The sequence below is a fragment of the Malurus melanocephalus genome, unplaced genomic scaffold, assembly GCF_030028575.1.
Source record: "Malurus melanocephalus ecotype Western Australia unplaced genomic scaffold, MMel_1.1 scaffold_614, whole genome shotgun sequence".
In the NCBI taxonomy this organism is placed as follows: domain Eukaryota; kingdom Metazoa; phylum Chordata; class Aves; order Passeriformes; family Maluridae; genus Malurus; species Malurus melanocephalus.
Window position 1 is genome coordinate 65,417 of NW_026623846.1, and position 22,862 is coordinate 88,278.

The 22,862-nt window shown below is 44.6% G+C and overlaps 1 protein-coding gene across 1 annotated transcript in view; it reads right to left on the reverse strand.

Moving 5' to 3' along the window:
- The window catches only part of LOC130583669 (sodium- and chloride-dependent GABA transporter 3), an 85,860-nt gene that overhangs the window by 10,560 nt on the left and 52,438 nt on the right, over positions 1-22,862 (reverse strand). The window contains exon 8 of the mRNA XM_057383189.1: positions 4,875-4,978. Coding sequence (XP_057239172.1) covers positions 4,875-4,978 — 104 coding nt within the window. The remainder of the gene's footprint in view (positions 1-4,874; positions 4,979-22,862) is intronic.

A 22,862-nucleotide genomic window follows, 5' to 3' on the forward strand; every position in this document is an offset into this window, starting at 1 on the left:
ATCGTACCCTTGCTTGTGTTTGAAACAGCAAATTTGCTATTTTCCAACAGAATATTCCAACCATGCAAAACTGTTGTCAGAATGGTGCTAAGAACAATTTCTCAATAATAATAATAATAATAATAATAATAATAATAATAATAATAATAATAATAATTTAATTCCACTCAATAATAATAATTTCTCCACAGTAATAATATATTCCAGAGGGTGTGAACTCATTTATAAACTCTGTAAAAATGGGATAGTTTGTTTCCTGGGGGGAAAAAATATCATGTGGTCAGATCTTAGCTCCTTCTATCCCAGTTATGGAATATTGGTGAATATGTCCACACAAAACACAGCTCCAGGTTGGTTTAGAGGCACATTAAAGAGGCTGTGGGAATGAAAAGCACTGCACATAACCTAGGGAAGGTGTGCGTGCCTAAAAAAGTGTCTAACGAGGGGCAGAGGCCATGCAGGGACAGCGATCTCTCAGACTTTAAACCGTGCCAAGGCTGAGGCAAGGGCAGGGTGGATTTCTTTGGCCAGACTGGAAATGTCACAATGGTAAATGGCCTCAGAGAGAGGACAGATCCTGTGGAGGAAGGTGTGATTTGCCCCGAGCCCAGGGCAGTGTCGCTGCTGGTGCTGCTCTCTGCCATCTCTCCAGCTGACAGTGAGGAGGTGGTGGTGGGGATTTCTCCTGACAGCCAGATTGGTGTGCTGGGGACACCAATCACTGACCCCAGAGTCTGACAGCAAACTGGGGTTGGACCCTCTGAAACACAGCCCATCCCTCAGACGCTATATCCCCGTCCCACTGCGGCTCTGAAGCACAAGTGGGGAAATTTTCATGAGAAGAAAGGAGCCTGGAAAACCTGACAGGTCTGAATCCAGTTCAATAACTCAGTAATCGTTCATAGATTCAGTGCTGAGGATCAGAGACCATTCCTGCTTTAAACTCCTGGCATCTGTTCCTGCAAAACTCCTCTGCTGATCTCRCTGTTCTGCACTTTGTCCCATGCTGTAACATCACCTCACTGATTTATGGAGCTGGAAGTGAGGTGACCATTGCCAGCCTCCTGTTCCTCCCCTGCAGAGCCCTGTGCTGTCCCCAAATCTGCCCAAAGCCCTTCTGACACCTTGGGACTCACCTGAGCCCYGGGCACACGCATTCCCCTGACATTGCTGAGCTGCAAAGGGCCTGGGAGGCTTTGGCTCATCCCCTCAGCTCCAGGTAATCCTAACTATTCTTTTGGGAAGCTTTTCTGTTTGCACAAGAATTTCAGAGTAAAAATAATCCCTGTGGCACATTATCTACAGATTGCTAAAAAAATGTCCAGCGATGAAAAAGAGTGAATATTCCCATTTGTAATGAGGACTCAGACATGGACAAGGGCAGTGATTTCACACTTCYTTCACGCCTGGACTCTCCCTAACACTGCTCATTTGCAGTGAAATACTTGCTGAAAATAGAATTGTAACCTTTATTTATTTGCTCTTATATGAAATTTTTTCCTGCAGTTATGCCCAGCCAGGCCAGTTCTCCACTTTGGATGTTTCACAGMAAACAGCAATCCAAAAGGAAGGCCTGAGGAGCACGGAGTCCTTTGTGCTCTGCAGAGAAATCAAACGGTGGAGCAGCACCTTGCTGACCTTCTCAGTGCATTTCAGCTCTGAGTGACTCTGGAGGGACTCTCAGCCCGCCCCTCTCACCTCAGGGACTGCAGAGTTCAACACTGAGAAATTAAAACTCAGTGTGATGGAGCCCTGTTGATAAGAAAGGTCAGAGAGATGAATTTTAGAATCCTCTGGTGGGGAAAGAGAGCTGCAGCTCTGGGGGATGCAGCCAGACATCCTGTTTTCCTCAGATAAGATTGGGTTTAGATAATTCCCAGCCCTCAAATGCACTCTGAACAACCAGACATTTCCTTCTGAGCAATGCCTGGCACAGGATATTTGAGAGCTGCTGGTCCCTGAATGTGAGGAAAAGGCTGGAGGCTCTGCAGGGTGAGCTGGACAATCCCAGGGGACACGGGGATCCAGGATCTGCATTCACAGGAAAGCTGCAAAGCACAGCACTGTGGTACAGATATCTGCAGGGCATGTAGACATTTCTCSAAGCAATGGGAAAAGGGAATTTTCATCCCCTCTTGCCAGGGAGGCACCTGCTCTTTGCAGGTAACACCACCCCAGCTGGATCACTGCATCCCCAGGGAGAGTCACAGACTGAACACAGCCCAATAAAATAAAAAATAAAAAAATAACCTCCAACTGCCCCTCCTCTGGCTTTGCAGGAATCCTACCAACCCCTCAGCTCCTGGTTTTATCCCAGAGGCAAATGTGTAACATGTGCTCCAGTCTTTTTTCTCTGCTGTGGGAAGGAAAGCTGGAAGGGAGATCTGGGTCCACTGATTGTGAAACCATGAGTTTTAAAACAGAGCTGCTTGAGAACATTGGAAGGACACCATGAATTCTTAATGTGCACCCTTGGCAGGAGGACATCAGAGCCTGACTGAAGCCCAGACTGATTTCGAGTGAAAGGAAAACTTCAAATTTTTATGAAAACTTCACATTCTTCCAAATTAAATTCCTGCCAATCACCTGAATAATTCAAGATGTGCATCACTTCTCTCCCTGCCTGGCAAACAGGACACTTCAGAAAATCCATCCTGCCTTCCTCAGAGAGCTCCTCAGAGCCCTTGGCATCCCTCCAGGTCCTTCCTGCCCTCTCTGGATCCCCTCAACACCCACTCCCATTTCTCTTTTCCTCCCAGACCACACAGGATTCATCTCCAGCTCTGAAAGGTTTTGTCCATGTGAGAATCCCTCCTTTATCTCCTGCTCCACAGTGGGAAGGGGGAGCTGACCCTGGATTTGTACCTGGGAAYGGATTTGGGATTCTGAGCTTGATGGAATTGAGGGGAACCATCAGAACACCGTCCTTTATTCCAGTGCCTGCTGACAGCACTGCTGCTGCTTTCACCTTCTCACACAAACCCTGGGATAGCCAGGGAGGAGCTGTATTTGTGTCTTGCAATGAAAGATGAKTAAGGACAATAAAAATTTCCACATTTCCTGTTCAAAGATGTGAAGTGACTTTTGCAGCTTGTTCATAATGTTAATGAGTTAAATCAGGTTTTAAATTCATAAGGCCCACAATGGAGGTCAGATTTTCCCATTTCCCACTGAAATACCTCTTGCCATTATTTTCCACTGCAATTTTCCCTTAGGAAAAAAAAAAAGAAGAGTAAAACAGAGCAGAGATGCAAACCCACAGGTTGATTTTATTTTTTGAAAGCCCTAGTTAGAATAGAAAATTGTGCTTCTCACAACTCTTGTTTCTGTCCTGTCCTGCTCAGCTCAGCCACGTTCTGCTGCTGCCCCACCCCTTCCCTCAGCCTCCTCAGGAATCACACATCAGGGCACATGAACATCCATTTCCTAGCTGGGAAATTTGGGAGATGTTTTTGGGAAATTGGGGAATTTTGGAAGATGTGAGGGGAATTGTGGAGGCTGGATGCAGTGAAAGGTGCTCTGCTGCTGCACCTCACCCGGGAGATTCTGAGCAGGGTCGTACAGCCTGGGGTCAGAGGGGAAGAAGGGAAATTACAGAATTACACAGCCAAACTCCTGCTTTTTATAACAGGTTACAGGAAAAAAAAAAATTCCTGCAGTCTTGAGGTAGTGGCAGATATTAGTTGGGGAAAGACTGGAAAGAAATATAACTAAAATTGAGTAAAAGAGGACAGTAGGGGTGCCTTTGCTAAAGCATCCCTTGTGCTAATTAGGGAAAARTTCATTACCAGCTGCTCTGTAGGGGCATCATTATCCTCAAGCAGCCCTAAAGGCTGGAGGGGACTCACACCACTCCCTGCAGCAAAACATTTTGTCTTGCTAAAACATGGAAAGAGGGAGGCATTCCCTAAAACTGTCTCCTGAACTTTCCAAGTAAAACCATAATTCAGAATTTAAATAATTTTTGGGGGTGGGGGTGGTTTGTTTGGGTTTCTTTCACTTTTGGGCTGTGTGAGGAAAATGAAATTTAGAGGAAAATGAAATTTTAATTCCCTGCCTGGAGACCACAATGGAGTCACTACAACCAAACTGTCCTTGGAGGAATGGCAGGAAAATTAATTCAACAGCTACTGATGCCAGAAGGAAAAGGGAGTGCTCATCTGGCTGCCCGTGCCAGTAACAGGGAATAGGGACTTTGTGAAAACCAGATCATTTGTGCAGGGATTCAGGAGAGATTAAACCTCCTGAAGGCGTTGGCAATTCCCTCCTGGGGAATGTAGAGATGAGCCATGAAATGCTGCCCAGTCCCTTTGTGCTCTGGGGAGGGGCATGCAAATTCCCCCCAAAAATGGGGAAAAGTGAAGTTCAGAATGTGGGAAGCATTGACATTTAGAGTGTGGACAAACTGAGATGAGTTTTAATGACAAGTCTTGATAGTGYTTTTCTTAAAGAGCAGCTTAAATAATGCCCACACTTGTGATCATACCTGTCTGAAATTCTCTATTTTTACATGAAATTTATATCCCTGCGTATCTCAGTGATAATTAATTCCATTTAGCATTCACAAATTTGGGAATTGACARTGTTTTATGGTTTCTATCAGCTCCCACACAGGGACTGTGCAAGGGTCAGATATAACCAAAAGGGATGAAAACACCACATTTGGGAGCAGAGTTCTTCTGGAGCAGCTCCAAGAAACCCTACAGATCTCTGTCCTACAAAAACACGTGGTCCTGGTTATTTGTGGAACAGCAAAAGGAAAAGGGAAGAGATTCCCAGTGAGGCTCAGCGTGTGGGCACTGCCACCCCGGCAGATCCCACCCCAAAGCTGCAGCTTTATACATGCTGCATTTCGCTATACATGCACCAGTTACCTGTAGCARTTGTTGTTGTAGTTGTTGTAGCTCCCCAGGGCTGTCAGGCACCCCAAGCAGATGGCATAGGAGAAGAAAATCTGGGTGCCAGCATCCACCCACACCTGGGGACAGAAAACAGGGAGGGTGTCACAAAATAGCGAGGGAGAGGACACAGGGAGAGTGTCAAAAACAGAGAGGGACAGAAAACGAGGAGAGCTTTAGAAAACAGCGAGGGACAGAAAACAGGGAGAGTGTCAAAAAACAGAGAGGGAGAGAAAACACGGAGGGTGTCACAGAGAGGGACAGGACACAGGGCGAGTGTCACAAAATAGTGAGGGACAGGACACAGGAAAACTTTATAAAGAAGCAAGGGACAGAAAACAGGGAGAGTGTCACAAAACAGTGAGGGATAGGAAACAGGGGGAGCTTTAGAAAAGAGCAAGGGACAGAACACAGGGAGGGCTACAGAAAACAGCGAGGGAAAAGACACAGGGAGGATGCCACTAAACAGCGAGGGACAGAAAACAGGGAAAGCTTCAGAAAACAGCAAAGGACAGAAAACAGAGAGCGTCTCACAAAACATTGAGGGACAGAAAACAGGGAGAACTTCAGAAAACATTGAGGGGAAATCACCCTCGGGCAAATGTGGGCTGCAGAATTCCAGAGGCGGCTCTGCAGGTTCACRGAGCCTGGCAAACCTTTGACAAATCCCAACCCTAACATAAAAATATGCTGTGAGTGAAATTCYCCTCCCCGTCCCAAGGGTGTAAATAAGGAGTAGCTCAGCTGGTGGTAACAGGCTCAGCATAAAGTAGAAAGTGGGACAGAATTCCTGGAGAAAAACCCCATCCATTAAACTCTTCAATGGCTTTTTTAGCTCTATATGGTGTCAGTGATTGCAGCCTAAACACAATCACCTGCATTTAGCTCACGGCATAGTTATCTATTCAAATTTAAATATTGAGAGTGAATAAATGGTCTAAAGACAAAATCTGCCTTTCCTAGRTAACACATCAACTCAGCTGGGGAAAGAGAAGGGGAAATTTATTCAGGGAAAAGATTTTTTCAGCAATATTTAATGGATCCAACAGGCACAAAGCCATGGGTCTGGTCAGTACACAGTCAACAAGTAAAAGTTCTGTGGAGCTTAGCAAGTCAGTGGTTTTGTAATGTCATTGTGCTAACATTGATATTCTGAARTGATGTACAATTTTAAATCAGAGAAAAAAAAAAGGAAGCAGGAGCTGATACAGTGGGGCTCTTCTCCTCAGAGCAACCTCAGAACACTAATGAGCAGGTTGATTTTACWGTAAAACTATTGCAACAAAGCAATTTATTTCACTTGGGCAGTCTGGGGTGTTCCCCTGAGCTGAAATAACCTTGAACTCCTGGTTTGTCCATGATGTGAAGAACACACGGCTGCACTGCTATTTCCAATCCCATCAAATCCCGCTCCTGTTTTCTGGCATAGGTGATGTTTCTGAGACCTTTGTTAAAGCAGAGCACTGAAGCACCAAACCAGAGCTGTGCAGCCATTCCCTGCTCAGGSTGAGCCAGGCAGGAACACGGGAACGATTTCAGAACTAATAAAAGCCATCAAATCCTCGTAAACACACAAAGGGGATGTGTTTGTTTTACACGTGATCAAGTGAGACCTTGCTCTCTGGAGCTGTTGAGTGTTTCTGTTTAGAAATAACATTAAGATCACATCTGATTTACATCAGTGGCTGAAAGGGTTTCATTGCTGTCACCCCGAATAAGACACAGCTGGTTACAYCCCACAGCCTCACCGTGGCTGAGGAGAAGCTGCACAGAGAGAGGCTGTTGACAGACAGGCTCCTTAACGAGACTGGAAGCTCCCAAAAAGCTGYAAGGAGCGAGGGTCAGCTGAAAATGCACCATCTTCTGGGGCCCAGACAAGAGCTGGGAAAGTGGATCGGAACATGGATCCTTCCCTTTCTGTGCCCCCACACCATCTCAGGGCAGGGGAAACACTTGAGCAGCACCAGCCCTTCCTGCTGGAACAGCTCCCCAGGGCTGATTATCCCTTGGAGTGCCAGTCCTGCTGGAACTGGGGGCAAAGGAGAGCGGTGCAGGAAGGGAGAAGCTCAGAGAGAAAAGCAGGTCCAATTCTGGCTGCAATTGATACAACTTCCTTCAAGGAAAATAAAGACTGGGACATCCCACAGGGATTCAGCCTAAAAAGTGGCAAACRCTCCATGAGGAACATCTTCTGCAGGGAAACATTCACATGTTCTGTCGAGGATTCGAGAGCCCTTCGTTTTTGTTGCACTATATGACATCAGCCTAGAAATTCCATCAGAACCYACAAACAGGAAGGGGGAAGCAATTTGATTTACTGAACAGAATAACAGAATTTGATTTACTGAATGGAATAACAGAATTTTATTTACTGAGTGGGATAATAGAATCAGCGCMGTTTCTTTTGGTTTGTACACTCAGGGGATCAGCGAGGTTGAATTTGTGATCACCATTAATATTCCAGTTTCGGGTTTCTAAACTGGCAAAAAGTGTGAATAAAAGTGTGAAAAAAGACCAGAAGCTGTTGCCTTTCCCATGAAATGAAGAACATGGCACTCTGAAGGGCGGGCACACRCAGGGCACTGCCAGCAAACCTGGGGCAAACCTGGGACAAAAGGGGATGTTTTTCTGAGAGGTGACACAGCTCAATGCATTTCTGGCATCAGTAAAGTCCTGAGGAAAGGACCCGGAGCAGAGAACACYCTGGCTGTGCTTTATGAACTTTATGAACCATTTGGTCAGTGATAATTAATTCCATTTRGCATTCACAAACTCGGGGATTGGCAATGTTTTCTGGTTTCCACCAGCTCCTGCTTTCAAAGATGGAACTTGGTCTTTGTTGGCTTGTTTCACCTTACGTAAAAAGGTAAATCCCCCTGTGCCAAAACAGATTAAAATGAAAGCACAAAACCCTTGATAACTGACCCTACTATTTGAAAAATCCCAGTGCCAAAGGACAGAACCTTTTCTGYTATATTTCCTGTGCTATGCCATGTTTTTCACCCCTTAGAGCCATTCTCTGTCCCTGCCATGCCCAGTGCTGAATATCCCCATCTTAACTCTGCCTGGGTAACCTWAACTCAGCCTCCTTGGGGCAGCTCTAGGGCACAATCCCCATTTCCAGGAGCATTTTCTCTGYTCAGGAGATGGATTGAGCTGGCCAAACACAGGATGCTGCTGTCAGGAGGATCCTTCCCTGCTTTGTTTTCGTGATTGTGGCTCATGCAGTGAAAGCAGGATAAGGAAGAAAGRAGGGGGATGTGCTGTAGTGCAGACAACAGAGCCCTRCTCTGGAGAATGAGCTCCTTTTCAYGTTCCTGCTGTAAAGTTTCTATGGGATGTCATGTCCATAAATCACTTCAAGCACCCTTTTCTCATGTGTTCCTTAACTTGGCTATGCTCTAATGGGTGTCCAGAGTGAGGCACAAAGCTGCTGAGCACTCTCTGTTGCACATAAAGTGAATTAAAGTCACTTTTGAACAATTGAAAACCCCACAGTTTAACAAACCAACCTCAAATCGAAAATCCCAAGAAGAGTGAAAGCCCCTCATTTCAGTCTCAATATAAATGTCTCTGTCAGTGAGATGGGGCCGTGCCATACCCTGAAAATAAAATAACTCAGGTTTCTGAAGCACCTGGCCAGTGCACAAAGAAGTCCCTTTGCAAGGCTGAGCCATTTTTCGTGATGATCCAGCCCTATGCAGTGAATTTACAGGGCCAAGCAAGGAGTGAAAGAGATAAAACCAAATATTGCATAACTGTCCTGAGATGAGCTCAGCTGGGGCTGTGTCTGAGCAAAGCAGAGAGCTCGGGGAAAACCTGCTGTGTGTGGATGTTGGTGATTTCCACAATGCATGGGATAAACCAGAATGGGGCTCACCTGAAGGAATATCTCTCAGTTCCAGAGGTTTCTCTAATTTGTCTCTCCCTTCTGTACCTTCCCATGCTCCCTGGGTGTATTTTGTACAAGCTACAATGCAGCTGTTATAAAATAAAATGCTCCTGTGGATGCAGGAAGAATCTCCCATGAACTGGCACTGCCATGAGCTCTCAGACAYGACAAACAACTGAATAATTCCGAAGGTGTAAAACTGTTCCATGTCTGGGCTACCTGGGGCAATCAGGCAGCTATTTCAAGCCTGATCCTCCTGAAGATATGGAGGGCTTTTTAAAAAGAGTAAATATATTCCATTGTCATCTGAGAAGGTTCATTTTACATCTCGGGCTGATGGGCATTCGTGTGGGTGAAGCAGCTCACACGTCCTCCCTTCTCTTCCTTCCTCTAAATCACATYTCCCAGATTTGTTTGTGGCACCAGATGGTTGTGGCACTGCTCAGGTGACAGTCTGGGCTTTCTGTGCAAGGGCTGAGCTGAAAGAGCTGCCACACCCGAGGGTCTCCATACAAGCAGGGACAAGAGCAGAGCACCAGGAGGATCCTTCCAGGAAATCAAATGAAAATATTGGTCATGGGTGTGTCCATGGCCTTTCCCACAGCCCACACAGCTCTGTTTGCTTCCTTGAGTATTCCTGCCAAAATCATTTCACATTGAATCCCAAGCCCTGAATGGAATCTCTATCCCAGGGCTGTAGCATCATAAATATCCATGTTTTTTTTTTGCTTCTCACTCTTAACAGTGAGATTGAACACCAAAACTCAAACAATCCTTAACTCCAGAGTGGTTCATGACAATCCCATCATTTAGCCCTGCCTGAGAATATGGGAGAGCTCCCAGGCCAGTTAAAGGCTGGGCTTGCTCTTTAAAACATGATGTCCCAAGTGTTGGCAGTCATTTATTCCCCATTTTGTTATCAGAGGATGAGCAATCACTTCAGGTTCTCTTTTAATTTAATTTATTCATCACTTTTTGATGAATCTCAGCAGTGTTTGTATTTCAAAAAGCAGTTTGCCTTCGGTTTCAATAAGAGTTTTAAAATAAAGCATTGGCTGTCAGGAGATAATAAATGAAATTTCCAGGTTGGGGCGTAGAATAGTGGCAGAATTTTATCACAAATGCCTGGATAAATCAACCTGTYGCCCAATGGGTTTAGGAGTGGCAGGATGGTAAAAAAACATCAAAATGTGAGGTCTTGATCTTGAGGCAGCAGCTGCACTTCAAAAGTGACCCTGTCACACATGGGGCAATTAACAACTTGTTTAATTATGAGTACTAATAGAGGCTTTTGGAGAATCAAAGTATTCCAAAAGTACCTGTCAGACCTCTCTCTAATCCTTCCTGTGCTCTGGAATGAGGCTGGAGTGGTTCAGGAGTGCCAACTGCAGCTCCAAGCACTRCTGGGACAGCTCAGAATTCCTGACATAAACAATAGGAAAGCGCAAAACAAATGCTAAAAATGTATATTATTAAAAAATGCAATTTCTAATAGCTTTGGGGAGMAGCCAAAGTGCTGCTTTCACCCTGCCCTTACCCCTCCTGGGTATTTCTTTTCTCTCAGTGGATCATTGAAGCTGTTTTCAGTCCCCAGCTGGAACATGTGACTGGAATAGGCTGGGATTGAAAWCCAGGGGGAATTTCTGCTGCCACCCCACAGAGACAGAGCCCAGCAGAACCTTCTGACCCTGCTGAAGCTCCACTCACTGTGAGGTTTCCTGTTTTCTATTTTCTAACACTCCTTTTCCCAGCCTTRGATCCCAGGTCCCTCTGCTAAGGGACAATATTACCCCCGAGATGAACTTCTGATGACACCAGGGAACTGAGAATAATTCCACTGCTTGCAGAGTGCCTTCCCAGCACAGGGTGATGTGCAGTGAAAAGAAGCATTCCCTAAATGGCACTTTAACACATTCCTCTGCTCCAACTCCCATCTTTATGTAAATAGATAAATGGATTTCCAGGAAAAATGCTAAATTAGGCAGTAGTGGAGGACTGAGCATTTTACCTCTGATGTTATTCCAATTAAAGTGATTTTTTCCTGGCTTTCTCCTTATGAGGAATGTTCAACCACATCACAGCCTCTCGTGCTGGGCCTGGTGTGGCAGCAGGAGGGTGCTCAGGGTGATAAAAACGCTGCTGCATGCACACGCTGGGAGGGAGGCAACAAATCCACACGTGGATGCTTTYCATGACATTCCCCATGTTCCTCGAGTTGAAAAATGCTCCATATTCACGTGAYACCCCCCACAAAGGCAGACAGAGATATTTTGGATATTTTTATATGACAGAATGCTCTGTCAAAGGGATGGAGAAGAGGCTGAGGTGCCAAACTGARCAGGAACATGTGGCACCTTGGGACTCTGCTCAATTCACTGCCATCAACACAAAGCTCTGTGCAAAGGCAGGGAAAAGAAAATTCACCACTCTGCATTTACTCTCCAGTCACTCCCTTGCAATCAAGGGAAATTTTTTCTTCAATAGCAGCTAACACAGAAATCAGCTGAATGTCTGGGCCGCGCAGCTGCCAAAATACGGAAYTCGAGAGGTCAAGGTTCTGTTCTATTTGCAAAACAAACCAAACACTTGGAGGATGCAGACGCTCAAACGGAATAAATCCATTCCCTGAATGCATCCTGCTGTTCCCTGACTAGCAGCACATTGATTATATCTTATTCCTAGGAATCCTGCAGGCAAAATCAAACAGGGCAGAATAAATGTCGTTATTTCAATTTTCCCACATAATCAACACAGTTATTGCACCTGCATAATTTTTCATATTTGATTATAAAATAGTCTTGATTTAAGTTTAGTTCTTTTTAAAAAAAACCCTACAAATCTTTTTCAACAGACATTTTGTGTTTAGAAATCAGACCAAAAAAAGGTTATTTCACAAAATTAAAACAGTTAATCTCTGGGGTCCCAATAAAAGCCTTTTTCCTGAGTACAAAAATAAATCTTCTGCCTGGAACTAAAACCTTGGGACACCCAGTGTGCAAAACAGACTGTCATAATACAATTTATAAGTAATTTTTCTGAGTAGAATATTACTTTAGATACAGACACAGATTAAAGCTGTGAGAATTGTTGGGGATGTTCTTCACAACAAACAACTCTGCATGTCGCTGCCTCAATAAATACACTTCCAGCAGTGCTATAACTTACTACTGATATATTTCTTTTCCAGTGAATACAGCCCTTTAAAAGTCATCCCTCCACGTCTGCTATCCTCTCTCCATTTATTGAACCTATTCTAGAAGTGTGAACGTAGAAAAATAAGGATATGAATCAGACTATCCACTGAAAATGTGCCTGGGGCTGCTCGAGGCTCTGACAGTCGCTCATGTCCAAGTGTTTGGTGTGATATTGGACAAGTGAAGCTCAGCTCCTCCAGGCTCATGCAGATGGCAAGAGCAGCACTCAAACACCCCTCAGTTATCTCCACACAGCCTCAGCTCYGAGGAGCTGTGCTCAGGGCAAAGCTGGGGCGCCTGTCTGCGGAAAATAAAGGAAAAAAACCCACTGGATCCAAGCAGCCTGGCACAAAGCACGTTACCTAAAATAAATCAGCTCTTTAGCCCCTGCCCCCTGTCCCCAAATGCCTTCGTGGAAGGAAAAAAAAAATAAATTATCTCTCTCAGCTCAGTGGGAAATGCCATTAAATGGGGAGCTCAACCCAAACAAAATATGAGCTGTGTGCGTTGTGGGGAGGCAGCGACCAAACTGGTGCGTTTTGGATGCAGGAGTGAGTTTGTTGCTCAAGTTTACTACCCCGGGGCTTTGGAAACAACTCAGCTTCTGAAAGCACAGCCTTCATTAGAGCAGGAAAACACCACTTAAACGGCCAGGCAGAAAATGGCTGAATTAAGCTCTTTTTGCCGTTCTTTAATGGTAGTGATTCTCAAAAGCTCCAAAGTAGGTTAGGGGAAGAATGAAACAGCTATGTTTCTGGTGTCTACCTGACAACAGCTTTTGTAGGAGTGAATAATTACATGAAAATCACTTCCTTTCCACCTCTCTTTGGGATTTCTGTGGGTTGCTAGGCAGTCTCTCTCCTACCTTCTGCTAATGTTACTTCCAGAGGGCTGAATGCAGTATATTCATCGGGARAATGGAAACTCGGGGCGAGAAGGACCTAAATACTCAGAGTTTTGTTTATTCATTGGTGCCTTTGGAGGCCAGCACTATAGCTGGGATCACTTTAGCGATATTGAAATGCAGATTTGCCGAGGTGGTGCTGGCAGCCAAGCAGCACCCAGTTCAAATGGGACAGCACCTTCCCCAGCAGCTGCAGGTTCCTGCGGCAGCACCCAGTGTGGAAAGGTGGGTGCTGGAGCAGGGATGCTGAGGGTCCTGCAGGGACTACAGGAGGAATTCTTTCCCTCCTTCTCGCTGCTTTTCATGAGTGAAACTGTTTGTTTGAGATTGGTTTGCTTTCCTGAGCTCCTTGATCCCAAGTTGAGGGGATATCTCGGCTGTCCTGGTGGGTTCCAAGGGCAGCAGCCACAGGGTGCAGTTGTGCTCTCCTGGGTGATCAGGAGGGTGTCACTGAGAGGAGGGGGCACAGAATCCTTCAATGGGAGGGTGGGCAGGCCCTGGCACAGGGTGCCCAGAGCAGCTGTGGCTGCCCCTGGATCCCTGGCAGTGCCCAAGGCCAGGCTGGACATTGGGGCTGGGAGCAGCCTGGGACAGTGGGAGGTGTCCCTGCCATGRCAGGRRGTRGRAYWGGATGAACTTTAAGGTCCCTTCCAACCCAAACCAATCTGTGATCCATTAAAAAATAAATACAATTTATCCAAAAAGAATCTTTCTCCACTGCAGAGACCCCTGGGGCTGGRATGSTCCCTCCAGAGAGCAGGGATGGGTTGGGAAGGGCAGCAGCCAAACCCAGTGCAAGGCTTTGAGGGGTTTAAAAATCATCTTTGATTTCCAAACTCCAATTTCAGCCTCCTGAGCCTCAGATTCTCTTTGATTCTGGCCTTTTCAATTTCATCCTCAAAATTTCCTCGCTCAGCCAAGCACAACAGGAGGCAGGGAATAGGCCAAAGGCTTTGGAGCCATTTCCAGTCAGCGTTTTCTGAGGGTGGGATTCAAACCCCTTGAAATGTGTGCCAGTTTGCCATTACTGCAGTTCTGGAGCACACAGTAAAGATACCTGGCAGTGTAAGGTACACAGAATATTCAGGAGATATTATTTATATAGAAACATCTCTATCCTTATGATAACATGATCCTTTTTTTGGGGGGAAAAAGGTATCTGGAACAATTATTTTGTGTGTGAGTGATAGGAAACTAAAAATTGTCTTCAGTAGATTGTTAGCTTAAATTTGGGAATCTGGCAAGCTGGAAACATTTTTAGAAAGGAATTGATAATTAATCACACTATTTCTTTTTTAAAAGTATTATTAAGAGTCAAAACATCATTAAATCCCACTRTCTCTTGGGAGCAGCACCCTTTTCTTCACTGACTCATTTCTCTTAAGTGCAAAGGCTCATAGCAGGAGGATGTTGTGCATTGTTCCTCTGGGATGTTCCTCTGTTGGACCGAGTTCTTGGGTGTGGAAAATGATCCCACCCTCTGGGAAGGTAAAATCCCTTTTTTGTTTATGGGCTGAGCAGCCCCATGGGCCAGTTTGCTGGAGAGGCCTCTTGCCTTAAAACCAACAAAAGTTTTGCCTTCTACATTTGCACCATACTAAGCTTCAGGCATTTGGAAAGAAAAGATTATTTTTCCATTCTGTGCATGGTATGAAGAAGCACAAAGAGTAACCATTCTTTCTCTTCTCAAGAGAATATATTTTCAGTGTCCCAGAGRCAGCAGAATTTACCAGGTCTTTTAGGCAGCCTGATAATGTCATTTCCTACAAATGATAAATAAAGGTGCACAATTTTTTTTTAAATAAATGCAGGAAGTGCAGGCAACTAATTTTTTAAATGAGGATGTYGATTAGAGTTCCACTTTGCTGAAACTCTACCAGCAAATGCTCTCAGGAGGAGAGATCTGGCAGCTCCACAATGCACTTACAGGAGTTTCAAAATATTTACACTCAATTGCACTGAGGCATTGATGGGAGAGRTGACCCTGATTAATTTCTGCACTGTTCTGAATCCAATCCAGGATGGGTTTAAGGTCTTTTTTCTTCAAATATTCTGTTTGTGTTACATTTGCCAGAAAGAAGGGCTCTGACTTTTAGGTTTCCAGGGGGAGGCAGGAGATTCAGCAAATAGAGTGGGGTTCCATCTCCTCTCAGCAAATTCAAGATATTCAACTCCTGTTACAGACCTGCTCAATTGTAATATCCCAGTGACGAAACAAACACTTCTCCAGTCAGTTTTTATTAATTCCTCTTACTCTCTTGAGTTTTTCCTTCAGCATCTTTGAAGCCTGAGAAACAGTGGAGATGCCAAACACAGGATTCAGCCCTGATATTTGAAATATTTGCAAAGGGGAAATGTTCTGGTTATGAATCATTATGCAAAGCCTTCACTCAGAAATGAAGAGGGAGCTGTGCTTGGGTTATATAACRTCAGGTGAAATGTTATTTAATCAAACTTCTTAGGAAATAATCATTCTCAAGAATTCTTTAAAGCCACCTTAAGAACACTTATCTACAAACTGCACTTCTGGCAAAGGATTTAAAAAGAGCAGCTCAAAACAGAAGAAAATACAGTTACAGAGGTGTYAGGATAATTGGGTCTAAAATTCCTCCTTTTCCTGAAAACAGCCTAAACCTTGTACAAATGTGTGATTCCAACAGATACCCCCAGMGTGGAGTCAGTTTATGTTGGGAAAACAGAATTTCTGCCTGGAGAACAAACCCTTTACACACATCAAAAGCATTGTTTTTTTTCCCAAAATCACTGCAGTTCCCTCCCTTCAGAGGAGCCTTTTTTTCTCCCTGTTTCCTATATGGGGGATGGAAACCACGCCATGAAAGTTTTTCTTGCTCTTCAGGAACCCCCAGCGATTTCCAGTGAGCCCTGAAGATTCCAGACCACTCCAAGTGCTGAAGGTTCTGCTCGAGCTCCATGTTTCACCTCTAACATCTCTAATGCCAAATTCATCACATGAAAATGTCTCTAAGGTAAAATCCACACAGTTTTTAAAATATAGAAAAAAAAGGACACTCAGAAGAGAAAGAATCTGCTGCCTCATTTATGCTTAAAAATTGTCCATTTGTTCATTTGCAATAGGTGAAGCTTCTGCAATGTTAGGGCACAAAATTCAAAGGGAATTTTCCCACCAATTTCCAGGAGCCAAGGTTTTACCTTGCTGGATTTTAAAGAATTGGAATTCATGAAAACAAGAAATGCAACTAAAAGAGTGGTTCTTTTGGTTACTTATTCTCACAGAAGTATTTCTCAAGCTAAATTAAATATGTGAAGAGTTAATAYATATATTCTGCTACTCTAATGGAAAATTTGGCAAATTACGGGCTCGAGGAGACAATATGCAGAGTAAAAATTAAAAAAAAAATACTTATGCCTTACATTATAAAGACTTTAAAATTGAGCTGGGCTGGAATCATCAAATGTAGGCTATAAATAATCATCTAAATAAAACACAGCCTGCAGGAATTCATTTAAATTTTCTAAATAAATGAAAGTTTTTTTTCACAAAATGTTCATTACAGCTTTGCTCCCCTCAGAAATCCCTGAGAGGCCAAAGCAATTCCCTGACAGCCAATCTCTTGCAGGAGGAACCCTGAAGGTGGTGGTGGGGCATGAGGACAATTGGAGAAAATATGGAAAAAATAAACTCCTACAGAGACTCTGTCCTTGTAGAAACTGTCACAAAGAAGGAGAAATTCCCTGCTGAGATCCAGGCACAGCCTTAGGTCACCCAAAGTGTTGGTTGTGACTTTGCACATGCACACAAACACCTCATGAACTCCTGATAAAATGAACTGTCTTTGAWTTGAGAGTTTTGTCAAGGGTATCTGGTAATGATTTGGTGTTGCACACCAAGAATACAGATTTTACCCCAGGCTGTGTTCTGAAGTGAGCTCTAACAACTCCATTTTATTCCTTGTATGAGGATGTGACAAGAACTGTCCATGCAGGGCAACACCATCCCCAGTGCAAACACCTCCTTTAAAAYGTGCCTTTCATGCTTATCTATTTTTTTTTTCTCATTTGTTTTTTCTCACATTTTGTACAGCAGCAGCTCCTGCATTAAAGGCTGTTTGGGGCAGTCAATGTGCTGAAGATTTCATTCCCATTTTCTCAGATCAGAYCAGATCCAATCTCATCCCTCCCTTCCTCCCTGTTGGGAAGGACAGCGTTGGGGCTGAGTTTCCTTTCCCTGCTCAGTTCCTGCTCACACCCCCAGGTCCTGCAGGCAGCAGGTGATGCTGAGGAGATGCTCAGATGTCTCCTGCTCCATGGAAAGCAGGGCAGCAGCCCCAGCACAGCTCCCAGCCCAGGGCAGCCTGTCTGTGCTGCCAAGAGCCCCCCAGCCCCAGGGCAGACGGAGCTGCAGTGGCAGCGTGGCCCTGCCGCAGGGCAAGGACAGATTTCCCTTCTCAGCCACCCTGGCATTGTGCCCTGGGTGGGCACCTCCACGCTGGAGCCTGGCCCAGCTGCTGGAACGGTGCCACTGGCAGCTGCATTTCAGAAATTGAGAAACCAATGGAGTTTCTATAGCGCTACCAGCACAGAATTCATCTCGCTCTCTCCACACAGCCTGCTCCTTCTGTGCCTTCTACACTTCRAATTGGAAACAGGACAGAAGCTGCTGGTAAAGCTTAGAAACTGCAAACAAAAGAAGATAAACTCCCTCCAAGAGTTCTATTGTTCCTAAGGGGTTTTTTTTTAAGTGGTCAGCAACCACGTGGTTGAAGGTGAAGGAAGCCTATTTTTATTTTCAACACCACTTTGGAAAAATCTGTCACCAGCAGCTCTTTAGAAACTTGAGCAATTGTGGTTTCAGAAAGTCACTGCTGGAAAAATCTCTAGGGAACAAGCTCCTGGAAGGCCCTAGGGGACAAGCTGACCATGAGCCAGCACTGTGCCCTGGAGCAAAAACCAGYAGCATCCTGGGCTGAGGACACTGAGCAGGGTGGGTGATCCTGYCCCTCTGCCAAACACCACATTGGGTGCTGGGGTCCCATTCCCAAAAAACAGAGACTTCGTGCACTCAGTGAAGGGCTGCAGGTACCACTGAGAGACTGCTGCATCTTGAAAACCATGGAAACAGATTGAGAGAGATGGGACTGCTTGGGTTAGAGGAGACTCRGGGGATGGGATCAGTGTGGGTAAATGAATACCTGGTGGGAGAGGATAAAAGAGGGGGAATCGGTGTGAGTGTTGATAGAAGGACAAGAGGCACAAACTCAAACACAGCAAATCCCATTTAAACTGAGAGGAAAAACTTATAGAGAGAKTGGTCAAACCCTGGAAGAGGTTTCCATAGAGAGCTGGAGGAACCACYGTCCCTGGAGAGCTCAGAGCATGGCTGGACACCATCACTGGGGATGGCAGGGGGTTCATGGCTGGACTCGATCATCTGAAAGGGCTTTTTCACCCTGAGTGATCCCATGCTCCTGAACACTCTGCTCTGGTTGAACCTCTTTGGGAGGATCTGTTCAAACCAGAATTTTCTGTCCTGCTGGGATTTGCTTCACCTTGTTTTAGAGCAGGACACAGAGAGTGYCCCTGCAGGGTGGACACCCCAGGACAGGGCACCTCCCAGCCARAGCTGGACAGAACCCAGCCAGAACCCCAGGGGATGTGTGGACCCTTGTGTTGAACAGTTCCCAACTGGCCCGTCCGTAATTAATTGAATTAATTGATACTTTCAGCCTCCCACATCCTCCAGCAGCGAGTTCCACCATTTAGTTATTCATTGTGTAAAAAAAGCACATTCTTCTGTGTTCCTCTAAACCCACTACATCTCCATTTTTATAGACTTTTGCCAAGCCCGAGGCAGGGTTCCAGGAGGACCTCCTGAGTTCCTGGCTGAGTGCCACCCAAACAGGGAATGGTGCCTTGGCTGTGGAACCAGGAGGGCTCTGCTCCATTTCCAGGTTTGACAGGGTGTAAAAGCCTTTTCTTTTTTTTGCTTTTTTTACAGAAAAGCCCCACCAGTGACTGTTGGGTGTATAGTGCCCTACACTGCTATTTATGAGCATCACAAATAAATACAAATCTCTGAGCAGCCACTCCAAATACTCAATTTTCTACAATACCACCAAAAGGGAGCTCCAGCTTCCAGTTATTATCCACTGAATAATTCTACTATATCTCATTTATTTAAAAACCTCGATTTATGGTCCAAAGACCAAAGGGAAAAATGTTTTAAATTCAACAGAAATGTCTCTAGAACATCCCTCAACTAAACCCAGTGTTTAATAAAGCCATTAAAAAGGCCAAGTGACAACTTCTGACCCGCCATTCTGTTACACAAAGAAATGCTTGATTGAAGGCAGCATTGATTTCATGCTGCCCACAGGACAGTCTAAATATTGCCCTTCACAAGCACAATGGTAACTGAGGGCTTAGGCAGAATAAATCCTAAAGACACAATTAAAAGTTAATTATCTTTTCTAAAGAAAGTTCAAAACACRGAGAACTGAAATCTGGGGCAATGTGTTCCTTCAAATATCGGTACTGACAATGCAGGTCAGCAACCCAAAAGGACAGACAAGAAAGCATTTAATTTTATTCTAATTTAATCCCATTTCAGCCACTCAGCCTTCATCAAAGCTACAGATGTGGATAATCCCACCCTAASTCAGCAAAACCGTCCCAGAAAATGATGAAAAGCCCTAAAGTTAACCTAGAGCATTAACCACGTTACTAAAACATCCTTTTTTGTTTGAGAACTGTAATTTTCTGTTTAACGTGATTTAATAGAATGGAAAGGATTCAAATGACTATCAAGACACTGAAACAAAACCATTTCTTTGTCAYGTTAGCTACAAAGGATTTTTATTAAGCTATAAATACACAACAAAGCATGTTCAGTCAGTGCACAGGTCACCCACTATCCTCTCTGAACTGGTGCCAAAAYCAGATGTTTGGAGAAAGATTACAGCAACAAATTCCAGTGTGGATGCAGGCAGTTCAATGCATCCCAGTTCAAATAACTGGAGCACAGTGCTGTGGGAGTGGTCCCCAAAGTGGGGGATCTCTCTTCCACTGTCCCACAGGAGCCTGGGAATCGCAGCCCCCTCCTACCCCTGCCCTGGCTGGGGGCACACCCAGCCAAGAACACCCAGAATTGCCTGCAGGACACCCCGAGGAGCACCCAGAAATGGAAAACCAGTAAATGTCTGTTATACACAACATCCAAGAGTCAGCAGTCATCCATCCAGCTGAACTGAAACCCAGAAAATAACAAAGAAATGGTGGCACTAAATGAGAAGACACCTCTGGAATGTTGTAATGGAACTTACAAGTGAGACCAAATAAAATAAATGCCAAAGAGACCTCAGATAACCAGATACATAACAACCACAACTGTCTATAGCCAGTCATTCTACCAGATCAGAACCTGAATTTGCACTCTTCATGCAGATGTGGATGTTATCAGCATGGTTGATAACATCTCAATTCCTCCTGGAGGGGGATGGATGTGTCCCCTCTGAGCACAGCAAACCCAGATGAGTTCCACCATTGCTCATCTCCCTGATCCAGAGCAATCCTCGGGAGCAAAATCAGGAATCCACCAAGGCCAGYTCACCACTCAACCCTCAACCAGCAGTGAATTGTTTCAGAATACTGAGCATTGCTGTGACCTCTTCACAACTGAGGCTTACAAAACCTTACAAATCCATTTACTGCCRCCTCAAACACTCCATAACCACAAAAAACTCTATGTTTTTTTCTGCAACCTCTTYCTCAAATTCCACCAATGATAAAGTACCAAGCAAGCAGCAGTCAGTAACTCTGGCATTGTACAGAGATGCAGAATAATAATAAAGCTTAAATTCAGCTCTCCCCACACTCCTAATTCTTAAAGTGGGAATCCCACAAACACAGCTATTGAGGCTGTGGGATCACAACTGTCAGGAGGGAATTTGGGGTGGAACCTTAGGGACAGGGACAGCAGGGATTCTGCTCTGGGGCTGCCAGGACACCACTGCAGAGATGATAACTGGGGGTGGCCCCTCTGCCTCAGAGTTAATTGCTGTGAATGGGGGCTGGAATTTGCTTGGAACCAAACCAAGGGCTTGGCACCCACACAGGTTTATGTGCCAAGCACCTCCAGATCACTCCAGCAAGCTCAGAGCAACAATTTATCCGATCAATCTCTGGTTTGAAGAATTMATTTTTTTTTAAAGGGCATTTGGGATTTGTGGTTGTTCTGGGAGTCCCCCTGACAGTTTAGGGGATCTCACRTTCCTGGGTAAGGAGCTACTGACAGCACTCAGCTCCACCAGGGGCTCAACAGACAGAAATGAGCTCCACAGATAATTTTTATAAATAAATACAAGGCTGGATGGAGGAAGACAAAGTAATAAAGCAAATTTGGTTTAGACCTTCAGGCACAAGCTTGTGTTCTTTTCCCTATGACAGATTTGCCTGGGAGAAGTTAATTAGGAAAACAAACAAAGCACTGCTGATGGCCTGGGTTTATTTTAAAGGCTTATCTGTAGTGTTCAAGGATTTGATTTAGGGGTRGTTCCAACCCACAAACATCCTTGGTGCTGTGTCTGTCCCTCAGAATCACTCCCTGCATGTTCCCCCTCCATCTGGAGAACCTCTGTGTGATCCCTCCACCCCACAGCCCTCCCTACAGCAGGATGGAAACACACAAAATGTGACTGTGGTTTTATTTCTTTCCCTTTCTCACTTGCTGCCAACTCCTTTAGCGTTGTGTTCTTCAATTCTATATTTTGGTAATATGCACTCTTCTCTTACTTGTGTATGTATGACAATGGAATTAAAGTAAAAATTTAAGACAGAGCATAAAATTTAAAAAAAAAACCCACGACAAAAACCACCTAAACTGCTTAAAAAGTAAACTAAAAAATCTGCAGATAAGTGGAGTTACAGAAATACAAAAACACATTTCCCAGTGATAAACCCGTACTGGAAATCACTGCCAAAGTACACAAGAAAGGGAATTAAGCCCTGTGTTATTCGATCTCTGCCTGATTCACTCTTGCTGAGGTGTCTCTGCTCTGGCTCTTGGCCATCCCAAGGGCTCCACASGACCAGTGCAAGAGGAATTTCCAGGACTGATGCAAATGGTGGGGAATTAAACCATGATTTCCCTCTGTGCTGCTGGAAGAACAAGCCCTGTTCAATCTGCTGACCCTGGACCTCACCTGCTTTGCTGTGAAGATCCAGCCACAGAGCAGATCATTTTAATTCAATTCATTTTAATTCATTTTTAATTCACAATCCCTTCTCCTCTGTCATGTTTCCTGCCCTCCTCACTGAGGGCTGGTCCCCACCTATAGATAATTCAGTGCTGCCATCATTCCCCACCTCTGTTGGGCTCACCTTCATGGCTGGATAAATAAATTCACAGAGCCCCTCGRGCTGGGAAAGTACCAGATTTCCTGCACCTTTTTGTGAGCATCCCCCAGAGTCACGGTGTTTTATTATTTTACACAGAGGGATTTAGAGCATTTTGAAAGCCTGAGTTGTTTTCAGAGTGGCAGGAGCTGTATACCCAACTGGGGAATTTTAGTAAACAAGCCACTCAACAGTCACTGGAATTCTGCTCTGAGCCTGGGCCTTTTTCAAGAGAGCTGGGCAGTGGAAAACCTTGCATTTATGCCACAGAGCTGGCAGAAACGTAAATTAAAGCTCAGATGGAGACAAAAAAGCGCAAGGATAAAAAAATGCCTTTTAGAAACTGTATTCAGGACCTTGCTTCTTGATATTTGGGGCTACTGAAAGTACTGACATTGATCAAATGTTTAATTTTGCAGAAGAATGAAGCTTCCATTCAATTTTATTTGCAAATTTGTGTGAAATATAAAAGCATTTGGCCACAAACTGAAAGGTTGTTTTGAGAAGCCAAATGTTGTTTCTCCATTTTTTAAATGAAGCATTTGATTTTTAATTCCTAAGCAAGATTTTGTTTCAAAATGTAATAATAAGTAAAAAATTAA